Below are 18,265 nucleotides of genomic sequence, written 5' to 3' on the forward strand. Positions count from 1 at the left end.
CCGGAATGGGGGGAATATTTCAAGTAGACACAAAATGGTCTGACGAGGTTTATCCAACACAACCCTCCCGGCTTGGAAAATGTTTTGGGAACTGTCACAATAAATACTGCTGTATCAAAGCAGGGGATTATTACAACAGTCCAACATGTCCTGCTTGTTCAGTGGAGGAGAGCTGAGATGGATGAGGAGGCAGCAGGAGCTGGGGGGGGCCTCCTGAGGAAAGGCTCCTTGTCCCTCCAGTCCCCAGGTGTTGCCCTGGCAGCCTGCAGCCCCCCAAGGGCAGTCCTGGTGTCAGGGAAGGGGAGATGGGAGTGCGTGACACAACCACAGTTTGGCAGCAGCAATTAAATCAAATCCTGGCTTTGTCACCTAAAAATCCTGGGCTGCAGTGGCAGGAGGGGGCAGCTGGTTCCAGCCACGGAGCCAAATTTATCCCCCGTGGTTGTGGACAGAACCTGAGCAACAGGAAAATGATGTGAGCAGTGTCCAGGATCCAGCTGGCGGGATGGCAGGAGAACAGCAGTGCTGGTGCTGCAAACACCCTCTGGTTTGCAGAGGCGAGTTCATTAAAAAATGGGAAGAAAACAGCCAACCCAGAAAACTAATTAAGGAAATGGGAGATGCCAATGATTTCTGGTTCCAGCAAATTCCAGCCAGCTCTAAAGCAGGCTACAAGGTCAAATCCACTCAGTTGATATTAGCCAGTGAAGAGAAAAGAGGAGAAGGAAGGGGTTTGAAAAAAGAGCCGTGGAAAACAACCTAAATGGAAAATGTTCTTATACTTCAATTACGCTGAAATCAAGCACTGAAACCATGTCCCTGTTTATTTGGTGGTTTTCTAATTCCTTTATCCCTGTAACCATGGTTGCTCTCTCCCTCTCTCCAGGGGGGGAGCGTAGAGGGTGGGCTTTTTTAAGATGCTCCCCACAGTTGTGTGGCCAGGCTGTCCCTCTGGCCACAGGGGTGGTCACTGGGGAGGGTGTGGCCGATGGAGACCAGGGGTGGGCAAATGTTTTCGGAGGAGCAGCTCTTTGGTGGGGAAAAATATGGAACACCCCAGAGGTGTTCAAGAACCAACTGGACGTGGCACTCGGTGCTCTGTGTGTAGTTGGCAAGGTGGTGATCAAATACTGCACTCAATGACCTTGGAGGTCTTTTACAACCTGAGTGACTCCGTGATTTGTCTGTGAAAACGGTAATATCTACTCATTATTACTCAACATCTTCTTGCCTCACAACCTCAGCATCACCAAAATACTCCTAAATTGCGTGGGGAACACCTTGGGGTGGGTCAGAAGGGCCTGATGGAGGTTTCGGGAGGCAGCAGGGCTCAGACACCCCCTGTCCCCTCCCCAGATCGGCCACCGTGACTTCGATGTGGAGAAGCGTTTGCGGCGGGACCTGCGGAGGACCCGCGCCCTCCTGGCCGATGTGCAGCTGCTGCTGGCGGCCCCAGCAGAGCCCGGAGCCAGCAGCCAGGAGCTGGAGCACCTCCGCAAACAGGTAGGGAGGGGGAGCTGCGAGGAACATTCCCAGCTCTCCCGGTTTGACTGAGCGCTGACACCCGGGCGGGCGCCGCCGAGAGTCTCCTTGTAAGGAGCACTTCCCTGTAATTAAGCCAACGGTGTTGGAGTGTTTTTCCCTTTTTCCCCTGTTAATTACCTTCTGTTTGGTGCGTTTCTGTGTGTCTCATACGGCCGGGCTGGGGCGGCGTTGCCATAGGGATGCTGGAAGAGGGAGAGGGATCTGGGGGATTTGCCGTGGTTTGAGCGCCCTCAGCCCTGGCTCAGCGGTGCTGAGTGACCTGGGCAGCGGCTCCAGCTCTGTGCCAGCTTGTGCCACCACACTGGGGACAACCCCAGCCCCAGGGTGAGCTCTGGGTCCTGCGGGGTGCCCTGCCACGGGACAGGGGTGCCACGGAGCTGTCCATCCCCTTGTGGGCTGTGTATCCCGCAGTGCCAAGCAAGGGCTCAGCAAACGATGCTGGTCCTCTAAAACCACTCGGGAATTAATCTGTTCTGCACATTTCCCCTGGAAACAAACGAATCTGGAGGCACGAGCGATTCCAGCAACATCCAGATATAACTGGGAGGGTCGTTGTGCATAAATTAACAGCTGGGAGCAGCAGCTGTTCCCACCTGTGCCGAGGGAGAAGGGGAAGGTGAGCTGGGCCTGCTGGAGCCAGCGCTGTGTCCGTGCCCATTCCCGTGTCCGTGGCCTTACCTGTGTCCATTACCTGGATGTCCAGGGCAGGAGATGGCCATGGCCAGGACAGGCAGTGGGAATGGCCATTTTTTGCACTGACGTGTTCTCTCTTAAATGTTACTGACCCAGTGCTGTAGTGCTGCACTTGGTTAATCCCTCAATATTTCCCAAATCCCACTTGCGGGCTGGAGAGGTTGCACTGTCCCTGCTTTTTCCCAGTCCCTGATGGGAGGAAATGTGGCAGGACTCTGCTCTCAGGTCCCTTCCATGTGCTGAGCTGAGGGACCTACATCGATGCTGAGGTGCTGCTTCCTCTGCCCATCCCGTGGCCATCCCGTGGTGTCCAGCCCCATTTCTCTGGGGAGTGATGCCCAGTTGGGGAACAGAACTGGGGAAGTAAATCTTTACTCTCTAGAGTAAAGTCATAGGAAGAGCAGCTGAGGGAGCTGGGAAAGGGGCTCAGCCTGGAGCAAAGGAGGCTCAGGGGGAACCTTGTGGCTCTGCACAAGTCCCTGACAGGAGGGGGCAGCCAGGGAGGGTCGGGCTCTGCTCCCAGGGACAGGATGAGAGGAAACTGCATCAAGCTGTGCCAGGGGAGGGTCAGGTTGGACATCAGGAGGAATTTCCTCATGGAAAGGGTGCTCAGGCCTTGGCAGGGGCTGCCCAGGGAGGTTTGGAGTCCCCATCCCTGGAGGTGTCCAAGGAAGGGCAGGACGTGGCACTCAGTGCTCTGGTCTCATGGATAAGGGGTGATCAGTCAGAGATGGGACTCGATGACCTTGGGGGTCTTTCCCAACATAAATGACTCTGGGATTCTGGGATTCTTGCTCCCTGCACAGCCCAGCACCCACAGCAAGGCAGGAGGTCACTCTCTCTCCCTGTGGTGCCATTCAGTCCATCCCTGGCTCCCTCACTCCACAGCCTGTGCTCAGCTGCCTTGTATTTGGGGACAAGCAAGCGGCCTGGATTTTGGGAATGTGGAGTTTTTGCTGTGCCACCAACACGGAGACTCTGCATGTGTTTAAAATGCCACATGATTATTCTGTCCTTTAAGCTGAAACAATTTCTAATGGCATTCATGACGACTTTCTCAAAAGCCAGTGCATCCTACCAGCAGCCCACGGACTTGCACGAGAAGAAAAACTTTGCTAAAATGCTGTATTTCCGTTAATCAAAATCCATATGTGTGGAAGTGCAGCATTGTTTCTTAATAAGGCTGAGGCATCCATTTTATGCAGGTATTTAACAGATGGTGTTCACAGCAAACTAATGTTGTTCCACAGTTCATACATTATGCATTTTTTTGGGGGGAATTTCAATTTATTCTTCCCAAGTGGGAAAATTCCATTACACCGAGTGAAGTGGAAGCTGATGTTTAATGAAGGGTCCTGGAGGTGCTTTTCTATCTGACTGAACTATCAGGAGTTTGGTGGGAATTGTGGCAGGGAAGAGGCCGCTCCAAGGGCTGATTGTGGATGCAGCTGGACAGGTGAGAAAGTCCTCGGCCATAAAACCAGGAGCTGACCTGAGTGGCATCTTCAACTCATCCCAGCAAAGCACAGAGACTATTTTTCAGCTGATGGAAGAAAGTTTTTCTTTCTCTAGTGAAAGGTCTCAATCTCCTCAAACGGTGGAGGGAAACGAGCTGAGGATTGCTCCAGTTGTAGTATTCCATGATTCCCCCGTTTCTTTTTCCTTTTTATTTTCCTTTTTTTTTTTTTGAGGGAGAGATAAAAAAGAAAGTAAACCCTAAGGAAACAGCCTAAAATTCTCAAACTCTGGCCATGGTGTGCAGCTTTTCCCGTTGCTCCTGGGAACTCCACAGGGAAACCAGGACCAGGCACAGGAAATGAGCAGTGAGTGAAGGGTTTAGTTTTCCATAAAGGAAAGAAAGGAACCCCAGCGAGCAGGGGAAGGAACTGGATGTTCAGGTACAGCCTACGACAACTCCTCCGCCCGGGCAAGGGGGGAGTTTTGGGGATGACGCTGCAGCTTCCAGATGTTTGCAACCCATTGAAGATCGCTGTGATCTTAATGGCTGAGCTGTGAAACCCGAGAGCACATTAGCGTTTATAAATGGGATCTTCCACGTGTATTTGCAAATGCAATTTACGCCACGTGAAAAGCCCATTTGCAAAGCCCCGAATCGTGAATTGCTCTAATCAGGAATTACATGTAATTCACATAATTTTGCAAATTAATGATCCCAGCTCTACCTCACCGAGGCAGAGGGAGGATGTGCCATCGAGGCACTGGCTGCTGGACTCACCAGGACTGTCGGTGGCGTTGGGGTCTGTGCTGGGAACTGCCAAGGAAGCTTTGCTTTCCCTGAAAACCAGGAGCAGCGCAGGTTTAAAAGGTCGAGAATCTGTGCTCTTTAGCAGGGAGAAAAAGCTCTGTGGAAGTGGAAATAAACGTGGCTGTGTGGCACGGGGACAGCACCATCAGCACGTGGTTTCTGCTCCTTTAATGATGATCCCCTGCAACTTTTCCCAGCTGGAAGAGAGCGAAGCAAAGTGTGCAGAGGCCCAGAGATCTCAGCAGACAGCGGCCCTGGAGCTGGAGAACCTGCACACGGAGCTGGAGACCCTCAGCAGAAGCAAGACCCTGGTGGGTTGCTGGAGATGTGACCAGGGCAGGGCAGGTGGGAGGGCACAGTCCCACCTCGGGGCGTTTGGCAGCAATGGGCAGCTGCTTGCTTGAATCAGCCACTACCAGAGCGTTTAATAAATCCCCTCGGAGTGTTAATTACACCGTGCAGGATATTTACAAAGTGTCCGAGCGTATTTACTAAGTCTCCAAGGATGTTCAGTGAAATCACTCGGACTGTTTGGAAACAGCAGCCCCCGGGTGGTTCAATGGGTGGATAAAATTCCTGCAAGGGAGCAGCGTCCCGTGGTCCTGCTCTGCCTCTCCTGCGGGTTGGAGGCTGTTGACAGCACATCCCAGAGGGGATTTTGTGGGTTCCCTGTGGGATCCGTGAACCAGTGGTCCTGTGGATCCTCCTGCAGGTGGACGAGCAGCTGTTCCAGCTGCAGCACGAGAGAGCTGACCTGCTGAAACGCATCGATGAGGACCAGGAGGACCTGAACGAGCTCATGGAAAAGCACAAGGCTCTGATCGCCCAGGTGGGAGCTGGGGCAGTGTCTCCAACCCTGGGAGGGCACTGAGAAAGCCCTGCAGGCTGGCACAGAGCAGGTGGTGGCCCCTGGGGGTGCACAGGGGGTGGGGACCGCAGGACACAGATGCTGTGATGAGGAGGGGGAGGCTCACTGCTGCGGCTCCGCTGACCTGCACTTGAGAGTCTTCTTCCAAGAGGTGTTTTGCCTTTAGTTTCAATACTTGGGGAATCCTACAGCTGCTCCTCTGGGTCATTTTTTTACTCTTTCTTTCACCGTTTACTCATGCAGAGGTTAAAAAGTGCTGCCAGACAGCCCTGGGGCTTTCAGTGCCACACCCAAACTATGTCAGGCTCTCCCAAAGGATTGTACTGGGAGCTGAGGGACCCCAAAACTCCCATGGGAGAGGGGCAGGGTGGCCAGACTGACAATTCCCAGTCTGGTGCCCCTTGCAGAGGTGTTAGGGATCCGGGAGCTTCTGTCTGGAAGGGTCCTGAGGACAGAGATGACAACACAGTTTCTGTCCTGATCCACAAACACTTCTTTCAAAACTTAAGGAAGCTGCACCGAGCTGGGAGCATTAAGCTCCAGCAGGGCAGTCCAGGGGCAGCTCACTGTCTCAGTGGCAGGAGGTGCAGGCAGGAACCAGCCCTCTGCTCCGAGCCCTTGCTTCTGATCCCGCTGCTCCCACTCCCAACTTTCCGTTTCCACAGTCGGCCACAGACATCGCTCAGATCCGGGAGCTGCAGACGCAGGTGGAGGATGTGAAGAAAGAAAAGCAGAGCCTTCAGGAGAAGGTAATTCCTGCAGAGGAAGCTAATTCCTGCAGGAGAAGCTAATTCCTGCCAGCCTGCGGCACCCCTGCTGAAGAGTGGGAGCTCTTTGGGCTGGAGAAAGCTTTTCCTGGCCAAGTTCTTGGGATTCACAGCCTCGCTTCTCCCTCCTCCCCAGCTGACCCCAGGGCTGCCCTGGGGTGGGCACCAGCAGGGGCTGCACCCCCTCGCCTCTGTGGCTGTGCCAACCCTCCTGGAGTGATGGATTTAATTTTAAACACATGAGTAATCCCATTAAGTTAAGTGCTTTATTGGAGCGTGGCTAAGCTGCCCGGGAATCAGAAGCGGGACTCACTCGCTCCCTCCGAGGTGGAGCGGGTGGTGCTTTGGAGATAGGCCGGATAAAAGGAGACAAATTCCCATAGTTCTAGGTCAAATTCAAAATCTGAACCTGAGCTGTACCGGGATCACTAAAAGAGCAGTTTCCTTTGGAGATCCTGCTGTAAGAGCTGAGGAAACAGCTTGGCCCAGGCAGCTTTCCACAAAGACTGAATTTTTATGCCTGCTGTCCTCGAAGAGTCTGTGAGAAGAGGAAAGCAAAGGAGCCCCGGACACGTGCCCCTCGCCAGCAGGTTCTCCATTCAAAGCCACACGTTGGTGTCAGGCCTGTGCCGTGTGGCTTTAACAGCAGGGAATTCTTTGGGAAATGAGGGCAATGCTTGGCCACAGTGCCCGTCACCTCAGGGGCCAGGAGAGGCCCCCAGTGCATGTGAAGTGTTCAGCAGAGGGGTTTGGGGGTGTTGGCATGGTCAGGGCTGGGGGATGCTGACACAGCCCCTGCTCTCCCAGCTGCAGGCAGCTCAGGCCAGGGCGGCACAGCTGGAGCAGTGCCCGGCCGAGCGCTCCATCGTCAGCCGGCAGGAAGCCCGGATCCGGGACCTGGAGAGCCAGCTGGACTTCCAGGCCGTGCAGATGAAGCGTTTTGAGGTACCCCCTCCTCACCAGGCAGGGCAGTGCCACCAGCATGGCTGTGGGGACAGGAGCACCTGCGAAGGGCTGGGAGGGACAGGTGTGGGCTGAGGCAGCCCAGATGGTTCGTGGCACTGCTGCTGTGTCTGCGTGGGGGTTTCTGACAGCCAACAGTGGCTTGGTGCTCGCAGAGAGCTTTCTAACACCTCACCCTCCCCTCGCACCCCAGGTGCTGGTGCTGCGCCTGCGAGACAGCATCATCCAGATGGGAGAGGAGCTGGAGAAGGCGGCCGAGTCAGAGGCACGGGAGAGGGAGAACAGCAGGTACTACCAGAGGAGGATGGAGGAGATGAAGGCTGACATGGATGAGCTGGTGCAGAGGGAGCTGGAGTCCAGCCGCCGGCGCATGGAGCTGGTGAGGGGGTGCTGCTCCCGGGGTTTGGGTGGTCCCATGGTCAGGGGGGTTTTGCTGCAGACCCCTCATAACCCCTGGGTTGGCCTGAGGGCCCCAGAAAAGTCATTTTCTGTGCGGTGCTTTGTGTGCTCTGGGTCTGGGGATGGAGCTGTTCCCTGTGCAGGTACTCCCTGGGTCCTGGGCTGCTCCTCTGGGAGGAGCAGGGAATTGCTTTGCGTCCCTCTGCAGCCCCAAACCATTGAACCAAAGCTGTCCTTGAGGACCCTCATGTTGCCTTTCTCCATGGCTGGGCTGGAAGCCTGGACAGTCCCTCTGCTCCACGTTTTTTTGTGGGAAGGAGGTGGCTTTGCCTGCTCCTCTCACAGAAATGCAGTTCACGTGTGGATGTGGCACTTGGGGACATGGTTTGCTGCTGGACTTGGCAGTGCTGGAGTAACGGTTGGACTGGATGATCTTGGAGGTGTTTCCATCCTAGATGAACCTATGATTCCAAGTTGCTCAGGTCATTCCTGCAGCTCCTCAAGCTGGTTCTCCTCATACCAGGCAGAACCACGGTGGGTGGGAAATGCCCCAGTGCTGCAGCAGCCCCTGAGTGCTGGTCTCAGGGCTGGGTGTGCCAGGAATCAGCCCAAGCACCAGATCCTCCTGGAGCTCCCAGCTTTGCCAAACCACCCCCGTGGCTGCAGCTCAGACGGTGCCAACCAGCAGCTAAACCCGCTCTGAGCGAGCAGAGCCCCAGCTGGGTTTGGAGAGCAGCAAAAATAGATTCACCTGCACTTTCCAGCCCTTTCCCAGTGTCTCTTTTTCATGTTGTTTCTTCCAGTAATCCAAGGGAAAGCCTCACTCCCGAGCGGTAATTGAAAGATATTGCAGTTCTGCTGGCAGCAGGACCTAATTAGGAGCAGTTATTTTATCAATAATCTTTTATTTAGCAATCAAGGAGATTCCAGCATTTATTCTGCCCCGAGGCTGCCAGCCTTCCCAAGGGGAATGGTGTGAATGATTCCCAATCCTCTGCCTTCGCCATGGTCAGGCTTTGTCCTTGCTCTGCCAGGCTGAGCCCTGAGTGCTCTGGCTCCCCTGGGCATGGAATGAGGTTGCATCTCTCAGCCTCTGATGCTCTGCAGAGCCATGGGATGGTGGAGTGAGAGGCTGTGCTGAGGAGCCACGGGCATGCCAGGCTCCCTGATCCTGCTGCTTTCCCTGTGGGATTGAGGGATTGGTTGCTGGGTGTTGGTTGCAGCTCTGCTGGAAGGGCAGTGTTTGGAACATGGATGCTCTGGCTGTTGGAATAGGGGTGGGATCTTTTGCTGTATTTTTGGGTTTGTGCCTAGGTTTTTAGAAGCTTTTTGAATGTTTCATGTGGGGATGTGAGCAACGGGTGAAGGAAGGAACTTCCTGGCACTCTTGTGCTCTCCCAAGTGAAGTGTGCTAAGAGGTCTGAAAGGGATTTTAGGGGCACCGCCCTCAAATACGACACAAACCCCCATAAACAGCTGAATCTGTAAGGCAGAACTGAGGAGTGTGGGGTTATCCAGACACTCAAATATTTGGGGTTATCTGGCATCTGCTGGAGGAAGGAGCAGGTGGGCTCCCCCAGACACACCTCCCCATCCCGGCTTCTCCGTGGTGATTGCTCCATGGGAGCTGGCTCCGTGTGCATGGCCACAGCCAGGGACTGCTGTGACATTCCTGGGAGCAGAGGCATCCCCCAGACTGTGCGTTCTCTTCAGAGCAGTTAAATAAAACATGGGGCAGGGCTGTGATCGAGGAGCCCGGCCGAGCTTGTCGGGAGCCTGGTGGGGAGCATCAATAGTTAATAGGAAGCCACTTACGGCTCTGCTCCTTCTAAACCCCCCATCAATTATAAATCCAGCGTGAATTATTCACTTGACATTACTTAAGTCATGCTCTGCTCCTAACAGTTTTTTTTTTTACTTTTTATTTAAATACACGGTGGTGGGGTTGTGGACTTGCCACACACTGTCGAGGTTTAAGGAGGGACAAATTTCTTGCACAGACTGGGTTAGAAATCCTGTCTTGTTTCACAGCTGCTGCCTGTAGATGTAGTTATGTATGGCATACAGATGCAATATACAAAATAGAAGGTATTTTTGTTCTCACAACTCGTATTTATCAGTGGTGGATGCACTGGAAAATCCCATGCCACCATCCCCAGCCAGGCTCAGGGCAGCTATTTCCATCCCTCCCTCGTTTCCCACCCAGTTTAGGGCAGTTGGGAGGCAGCATTGTGCCGTTCAGCAGGGAATGTGCAGTGAGGATCAGGGCTGGGAGCTGGAGAGCTGGCTGCCAGGCAGGTGGCTCTGCCTTATGAATTTTGTAAGAAGGATGGGTTTTGAACACTTTCCAAGCGTGTTTGGTAATGGCAGGGGGTAGGACTTGGCCCTGCTGGTCTCTCTTTGCTCTGGCTGCACATCGAGGGTTTCCTCCCTGGAGCTGGAGGTCCTCTTCCAACAAAATCTGGATCCCAGCCTGCAGCAGCTCCTCATTGCTCAGCTGCTGTGCTGTCACCCAGAGCTTGACAAGCCATCCCCAGTCCCGCTGGTGTCCTCAGACCACGGCAGACACTGAGTCATGGTGAGGAGTGAGGGATGGATTTCCAGGCTGGAGTTAATCCTGCTGGGCTTAAACCCAAGCCGTGCTCTCTGTGTTCATCGTGTGTGCACTTAGGCTCGTGCTTGTCCCCTACACGTGTCCCCTGGTGAGGCTGCAGTGCAGGGAAGGATGGAACAGGGGCTGGGAAGGATGGAGAAGGGCTGGCAGCAGGCGTGGAGCAGGGATGTGGGACGATGAGAGGGTGTCATTGTGTCTGGGACATGGCAGCATCCAGGATTTCTGAGGGAAGGATGGTGCTGGCTGTGCTGCTGCCGACTGAGCTGCCTGTACAGCTTGGATTTCATGGCAGAAATCAAGCATCTGGATGAGGGTTCTGGGATGAAAACTCTGGAAGGGGGTCCAGCCATGGGCAGGAGCCCCTCAGTCTCTTCTTCCGGAGAGCTAGGTGCCTTCTTGATGGAATGCCAAGGGAAAAACAGAGGCTGATCCAGCTGGGACGAAGCCCTGGCTGGCCGAGGCACAAGCCAGGGACTTGCTGGGTCTCCTCCTGCCCCTCTGTACCCAGCAGAGCTCCACTGACCCCCCTGAGCACACCACGAGGGCTGGCGGGTGCTATCCTCGAATCAGGTTTCTTTAACGAAGCTGTGAAAATTCATCAGCATAATAATTAACTAATTTTACAGAAAACTGAAGTACAGGTGTGAAGACACTCTTCACAAGTTGGTTTTTTTTTTTTTTTTTTTTTTTTTGTGAGAGCCTCAGAGTAAATAACCCTTTTTTTCCCCTGGTTCTTCTGCTGGCAGATCTTTGTGCCCCGGCCCCGCTATGGCCACGTTGTGGAACACAACACAGCCCGAACTCCAGGATTAGGGCTTTTTGCTCATTTTTGCAAACTTTAAAGCTTCTTTTGTTTTTTTGGCGCTTCCAGTGAACTCGAGAAGCGAAGTGGGAGCTGTTTGTGCCTCCAGCCGGGAATGCCATGCTCCCACCCAGGCGAACGCTCAGCTCCCAGCAGGGTCCCAGCAAACCCTCTGATGTCTCTTGTCCCCATCCCCGCCTGCTCCTGGGTCTTTCCAGCTGCTCTTCCCTTAAAGAGCGAATGTCTTTGAGGAAGTGTAACGACAATTATCATCAAAGGCAGCCGGTCCTTAGAGGTGAGGGTGGATGATGGAGGAGCCAGGAGTGAAAGCTCGGCTGTGTACGTGCTAATTAGGGCTGTTGTGATCCTGCTTTGCCATTAAAGGAGTAAATTCCTCAGGAATCCATCAGCACCGGTGGCTGCTCACACACCAATTACACGGTGCTCGCCCCATCTCACTCCCAGCCGTCGGCTGAGTGAATTTTGTCACTTCAAACTTTCTGGAAAACCCGCGAGTTAACGGCTTAATTAAAAATAATAATGATGGATGAATTGTGCAGGTGCGTGCTAAGTTATCCGAAGAAAAGTGATCCAAATTGCACTAATTAGATTGCACTTCGCTCGAGGTGGATGGGAGCGAGCAAAGGTGGTGTTGTCACAGCAGAACCACAAACAAAAATACGAGGTGGTGATAAGGACGAGGTGGTGATAAGGACGTGGTGCTCGATGCTCTGCGGCGCCGGCCTGGGCATCCCTTGGAGTCCCACGGATCATTTCACTGCTGATTTTGTTTATCTCCTTTTAGCTTCTCTTCCAGTAATTCTGAGAGGAAATCAGTTGGGGGGAAAAAAAGAAACAAACCTCTTAAGAAAAAGAAGGTTTAGAAATTGCCTTCCATGAGGGATGTGCAGAATCTCCTCCCTGGGAGCCCCTGGGCGAGGGCAGGAGTCCAGCTGAGAGTAGCTCGCCGTGGGTTTGCTGAGTGCCAGCCATCACTGAGTGAGCTCCTGCCCCCTTGAATTGGGGAAACCTTTAATCCAGCCTCCCTGTCAGCCAGAATCAACCTCAACCTTCTAGAACCATGGTTTCTGACCCACCAGCAGAGCCAGTCCTGTACTCTGGGGTGATCTTTCCCCCAGCATGAATGGGAGAATCCGGTTTGGAAATGTACTCAGTAGCAGGCAGAACGTATATTTTATTTATTGATGATAAAATATACATCAGCCAGGGGTTTTGCACTGGTCAGGCTGGTCCTGCTGTGCATGTCTGACTGGTTTGGTGGAAGCAGCCAGAGATGCTGGTGCCAGGAGGGATTTAATAGCAGAGGATGCTCCTTTCAGCCCTTCAGGTCCAGCCGTGGTGCAGTTTGCCCAATAATATGAGTTTCCTCAACTGATCTATTTTCCCCTTTATTTCTCCCCTTTTTCTGCTCAGAGGAAACAAAAAGCCAGCTCTGCCCAGTGTGAGGGTGTCAGTTCTCAGCCCAGGGACTGTTGGAAAAGAGAAATGCTTCTTGGATTTACATTTAGATAGAAACAACATGTGTCAGAGGTGTCCAGCAGCTCCCTGCGTGCCAGGGGCCTGGTGCTGGGATGGGCCTTGTCAGTTTGTGTTCTGCAGACAGTATTTTTCCATCTGAAATTGAATTACATTGGCAAAATGATTCCTTTCCCTGAGACAATTGTAGGGTATAAAGAAAAACATGAGGTGTCTCCGTGGGTGAGATTTGGGACAGCTGGGATGTGGGGTGGCATGTGGGGTTGAGCAGTGTCAGCTCCATTTTCTGGCTCACATTCAGATTGCCCCTTGGGTGGCCTGTGGGTGGGGGACCCCAGGGTCACCCACAGTCCCCAGTGTCACCTCAGTGCCTTGCAGGTCCCCTTCCCAAGGCCACCAGCGTGGGTGCCACAAAGTGGGGGTGTCCAGGGATGTCCTGGGAGGAGGCAGGTGGGGCCCCAGCTCGGCAGCATCACCTGGGATGGTCCCTTTCCTCTCCGCATTCTCAGTGCCATGCAGAAGGTAGCGAGGTCAGGGGGGACCCCACCAGCCAGGGTGACCCCTCCAGCCCCCAGGACTCGCTGTTTGCTGCTCCCACAGCCATCCCAGGGGATTTCTGTGTCCGTGGCTGAAGGAAGCGGGGCTGGGGTGCTGGTGGGGGGATGCTGCTCTGTGCCTCCCTGCCCATCCCTGTTAATAACAGCAGAACAGAGGAGTGGAATTAAAGGCAGCTACTGAACCATATTTAATTTGTGCCGTATCCTGCAGCTGAGGAGCTGGGTCAATAGAGGCTCTTACCAGCCTGTGGAAGGGCTCAGCTCTTTATCTGGGGTCACTCCCTGCTCCTGCAGCCCCAAATAGCTGAATACAGGCACAGAGGCACCCAGAGCTTGGGGCTCTTTCCTCCTCTCAGGGCTTGGTGTTTCACCATGTGCCCTGTTCTGAGCCCCCGAGCTCCTTGACAAAACACTTCCCTTGATGAAACAGGTCCTTTCTACCTTCTGCCCGAGCCAGGAGGGAAGTGGAGGGCTTGGAGACACCAAGTTTCAGAAAACTTCTGAGCAGCACTGAGGTTTGCACCAAGACCAGCGCGTTCCCAGGAGCCGCTGTGACACCGTGCGACCCAAATGGGGCTGTTTCTTTGCCTGTTTTGATGAACCAAGATGCTCTTCCCCTGGGGCCTGTGTGCCTGGTGATTCCAGGCCTCCCATTATTTACTGTGACAGTGTGCCAGCTCCTGTGCCACGGCCTGTCACAGATCATCCCTCCCCTTGTCACCGCAGCCACGGCGATTTCACAGCTGGCAGCTTCAATCACTGGGGATCTGCTGCTCCCTCCTCTCTGCCCTGGGATGGCTTAGGAGCAGCAGGAAGGGTTCCTTGGAGGAACAGCAGGAAGGACTTGGAGGGTGATGAGCAGGGGTGCAGGGCCAAGTTGATGTCCTTGGTGTGCAAGGTGGGCGATGCTGGGCCCGTGGAGCCGTGGGGGTTGTGTCAGGTTGTAAATCCTGGGACGGTTTGGGTTGCAGGGACCTCAGAGCTCATCCTGTCCCACTCCCTGCCGTGACAGGGACACCTTCCACTATCCCAGGTTGCTCCAAGCCCCATCCAACCTGGCCTTGGACACATGCCAGGGCCTCCCCACCCTCACAGGGAAGAATTTCTTCCCAATATCCTATCTATTCCTGTCCTCTGGCAGTGGGCAGCCATTCCCTGTGTCCTGTGACTTCATGCCCTTATCCAAAATCCCTCTCCAGCTCTCCCGGAGCCCCTTTAAGCACTGGAAGGTGCTGGAAGCTGCAGTTTACATTCACAGGTGCCGCAGGGCGTGGTGCAGGTAACCAGCCCTGACAGTCACTGGGAGCACTGGGGTGAGGAGGGGGTGGTTTAGCAGTCACCCCACTCGTAGTTCAGGTGCCACGTCAGGTGCAGGCCCTCACCTGGTGTCCCCTGTGCAGGAGCAGCAGCTGGCAGAGCTGGCAGAGGTGAGGCAGGTGCTGCAGGCTGACCTGGGCACCTCCATCCGCCGCATCGCAGACCTGCAGGTGGCCCTGGAGGGGCTGCGTGACAGCGACGACAGCGATGCCGACAGGTGAGAAACGGGGCCTCAGGGGAGCTGGAGGGGTTGTGGGGGACTCAGCTGCTCTCTGGTGGGGAAGAGGCAGCGCTGGGCAATGCCAGGGTGGCTGTAGTTTCATGTCCTCATGCTCACGTGTTTGCGCTGTGTCTGTGAGCAAAAAACTTCGTGTTAATGGAAGGTTTCATGAAAAAGTGGCACCCTTGAAATCATCCTGTGTGGCCCAGTTTAAAGCGAGCCAAAAGGGTGGGAATAGCCCCATTTGTACAGCAGGTGCCTGGCAGCAGCATGTTGGTGCCCCAGCACTGGGTTCATCGAGAAAATCCTGCTTTGATCATCCCCAGGAGCTGGAGGAGCCAGGGGTGATTTGGGTAGAGGGTTTTACTAGGGAAAAAAATGAGGGAAAAATTCCAGTGCGTTTTTCAGGTGTTTTTCCTAAAGCCCTTCAGTTTTCCCCTCTGCCACACAGCTAAAGGGGCATCAAATGGACAAATGGAGACAAAAGAGATAAATGAGCTTAAAAAAAAAATAGAAAAAAAGCTGAGGTGTGCTTGTCAGCATTTGCTCTGTGTGGTGATTAAACGAGGGAAGAAGGGTGAGATACAAACCGTGAGCTCAGACACTCACTGCTTCCCAAAAAAAGGATGATTTCCAATGCAGCTGGTGCACCGGTGGAGGTGAGAAGTGCTTCCCAGCAGGAACGGCAGCTGCTGCCGGCAGGAGCAGCCCTGTGCCGGGGTGTTCTGCTCCCTCCTTTTGCCCTGGGGTCCCGTCTGCAGCCAGGGCTGACCCTTGCAGGTCTCCAGCCCTGCTCCCTGCTCCAGCGCTGCAGCTCCGGCTGTTTTGGGAGTGTTCCCCGGCTCAGCCCAGCCCCTGCTCCGGCCACAGCGGCTCTGCTGCAGTCGGTCTGGGAAGTTTTGCACCTTGGAGTGGTTTTGGGGTGCCCATGAGCCGTCGCTGACCCTCTCCTGTGGTCCTTGCAGCGTGCAGACGGCGCGGGAGTCGCTGTGCTCCAGGAGAGACACGTGAGTGATCCCGGGGGATGCTGCTGCCAGAGCCTGTGCCTGCCTCTGGCACAGCTCATGGACCACCAGCTGCTGCTCTGAGGGGTCCAGTGGCTGCTGCAACTGCACGGGCAGGGCTCACATTGGCTTCCAGATGTGCTGGCGTTGTGTGCCCCGTGCCCATCGACCTGCTCCCATTCCCTGGGAGCTCTGGCTCTTATCCCAAGGGATGCTCCCAATCCTCTGGACTGTGCTTTGAGAGATGAAGCTGATCTGTGGCTTTGAAGGAAAACTGAGATCCTAAAGGATTTCATCTGCTGCACCTGGTCTGGGGGCTCCTGGAGGGTGGGCTGGGGTAGCCCTGGCTCTGGGGGAGCCCAGGAGTGCACAGGTCCCAGTGGGGTGCCCAGGGTCACAGCAGCTCTGTCACTGCAGCTCCAGCCCCAGGCCTGGCAGGCAGTGCAGGGTTTTCCTGCCCAAGGGCTGCAGGGCACTTGCAAAAGCTTGAGGAACTAATGAATGGCAGCAGCAATGGCACAAGGACCAGGCTGCCTGGAAAGATTTCTTTTTATCTGGTACCACAAACCAGCCCGAGCAGAGCTCACCAGCTGGAGCTGCTGCGGTGGAAGTGTGAGGACGCCCCGCTCTGTGCCCTGTGTCACCATCACAGTGACCCAGCACCACTCCTGCCTGCACCTGCAGAGCTGACAGGTCTCTCGTGTCCCCTCAGGGATGCCTGCTCCAGTGTTGGCTCTGTGCTCAGCCTGGAGCCTGCGGAGAGCGTCAAGTCCTGGCCGAGTTCCTCCGCAGGCTGGACGTCCCTGGCGAGTGCCAGCGTGGCCGGGAGCATCTCAGCACCGTCCGTCGGCAGCCGCAGCACCCAGAGCCTGAGGTAAGGCACCCCCAGCCCATCCTGGGTGTGTTGGGGGGTGCTGAGATGTGGGGGCTTCCTCTGGGCTCCCTCGGGATATGCAGGATGGAGCTCAGCAGGACCTGTGGTGTTTAAGGTCAAAGCATCAAATCAAGGAAGGCAGCCACTGCCACGCCAGGATCAGTGAAACACCAGATGAAAGTCACTACATCAAAAACATGCTTCAAGCAGGAAAATATCCCTTGATGTATTCTCTGGAGATAATTTAAAGAGGCAATGCAGCCTATTTGAGGATTTGTATGCCATATGCTTGCTGCTGAGGAAGAGGGATTCATTTCTACCATTCTAATATCAAATATGTTAATTTTTGATAGTGATGCTGACAGGCTGGGAGAGAGCTGGAGAGGGGCCTGAGCACTTGCACAGCCCAAATGTCTCTGTTTGGCTCTGTGGGTGCCCAGGTGCCCAGCCTGAATTGGTGCCCACCCCCCAATCCAGAGAAAAACCCCATTTCCAGGTCACAGAGAAACTGGTTCTTTGTGTTTCATGTGTGAAACAATCACGTGGGTTGAGTTTGGAAAAGCATCGTGGAGGGAGGTGGTGGGGATGGAGGAGTGTGTCAGATCCCCTTGGAGGCTTGTGAGGGCAGAGATGGAGCAGGGATGGAGCTTTGAGTCCTGGGGCAGGGAGCAGAGTGGGCTCCAGAGAGAATCATCCCTCTGTAGGCAAGGTGGAAAAGGTGCCAACAACCCAAACTCAGGGTGGGCAGGGCTGGCAGTGCCCCTGCTTGCAGCCCCTGTGACTTGGGGCCTCCCCACCCTGCTGCTCTCCCGGGGATTGGTCTCTCAGGACACCCATCGCTATTTTTGCATCGCTATTTTTCCTGTTTTTCTCCCCATAACCAGGGCAGGTGCCAGGCTGAGGCTGGCCACAGCTCACTGCAGCTCCCAGCTGCTCCCTGCTTGTGTTCAGGTGTGTAGGTAGATGCTCCAAGGCGATGGAATTTGTCAGGAGCACAGTTGCACTGCAGACATTGGTATTAATCTCCCTGCTCCCATTCTGGCGAGCTCTGTCCCCCACCTGCCTTGTACAGGAGAACTGCTGTTGTCAGAACTGATGTTCTGAAGAGCAGGAAATGCCTTGGGTGAGCTGGAGCAGTTCGTGGAGGTACAAGGCAGAGTCTAAGAACAGTCAGGTAGGGCAAAGACCTGTGGGGAGATCACAGAATCCTGGAATGCTTTGGGTGGGAAGGAACCTTAAAGATCATCTTCATTCCACCTCCCTGCCATGGGCAGGGACACCTTCCACGGACCAGTGATGAGTGGGAGCCCTGAGAGCAGTTGGCTGAGCTCACTGGGACCCTGCACAATAAATAAGGCCCTTCCTAAGTGCTGCTGAGGAGGTTTTGGTCCAAATGACCCAACTCTGATCGTTAATGGGTGACAGAAAGACAGGCATTGTGGCTAATACCTTATTCCTGAGCTGAAACTCCTCAGACTCAGAGTAAAAGACATGCAGGCTTTCAGGTTGGACACCAGGAGGAATTTCCTCATGGAAAGGGTGGTCAGACATCAGAAGGGGCTGCCCAGGGAGGTTTGGAGTCCCTATCCCTGCAGGTGTCCAAGGGATGCCTGGATGTGGCACTCAGTGCTCTGGGCTGGGGACAAGGTGGGGATTGGTCACAGCTTGGACTCGATGCTCTTGGAGGTGTTTCCCAACCTCAGCAATTCTGGGATTCCGGGGTTTGCTGGGCTGCCTGTGGCTCTTGTGAAAAGCAAATTGTCCCGAGCCCTGGCCACAGTGTGACCATCACCCTCCATCCTGGGGCTTGTGAAGGGGCAAACTGCAAATGCTGGTGTGGGAGCTGTGTTTGGCTGCAGCTCATCTAAGATGGAAATAG

The 18,265-nt window shown here is 54.6% G+C and overlaps 1 protein-coding gene across 1 annotated transcript in view; it reads left to right on the top strand.

Annotated features, from left to right (window-relative positions):
* MYO18B (myosin XVIIIB) overlaps positions 1 to 18,265 on the top strand; it is a 56,978-nt gene that overhangs the window by 32,619 nt on the left and 6,094 nt on the right. Inside the window, 9 exon segments of the mRNA XM_039561332.1 lie at positions 1,357 to 1,503; positions 4,702 to 4,815; positions 5,217 to 5,333; positions 6,038 to 6,121; positions 6,947 to 7,084; positions 7,296 to 7,481; positions 14,372 to 14,505; positions 15,474 to 15,515; positions 16,225 to 16,386. Coding sequence (XP_039417266.1) covers positions 1,357 to 1,503; positions 4,702 to 4,815; positions 5,217 to 5,333; positions 6,038 to 6,121; positions 6,947 to 7,084; positions 7,296 to 7,481; positions 14,372 to 14,505; positions 15,474 to 15,515; positions 16,225 to 16,386 — 1,124 coding nt within the window.

Source organism: Corvus cornix, chromosome 15 (assembly GCF_000738735.6).
Source record: "Corvus cornix cornix isolate S_Up_H32 chromosome 15, ASM73873v5, whole genome shotgun sequence".
Classification (NCBI taxonomy): domain Eukaryota; kingdom Metazoa; phylum Chordata; class Aves; order Passeriformes; family Corvidae; genus Corvus; species Corvus cornix.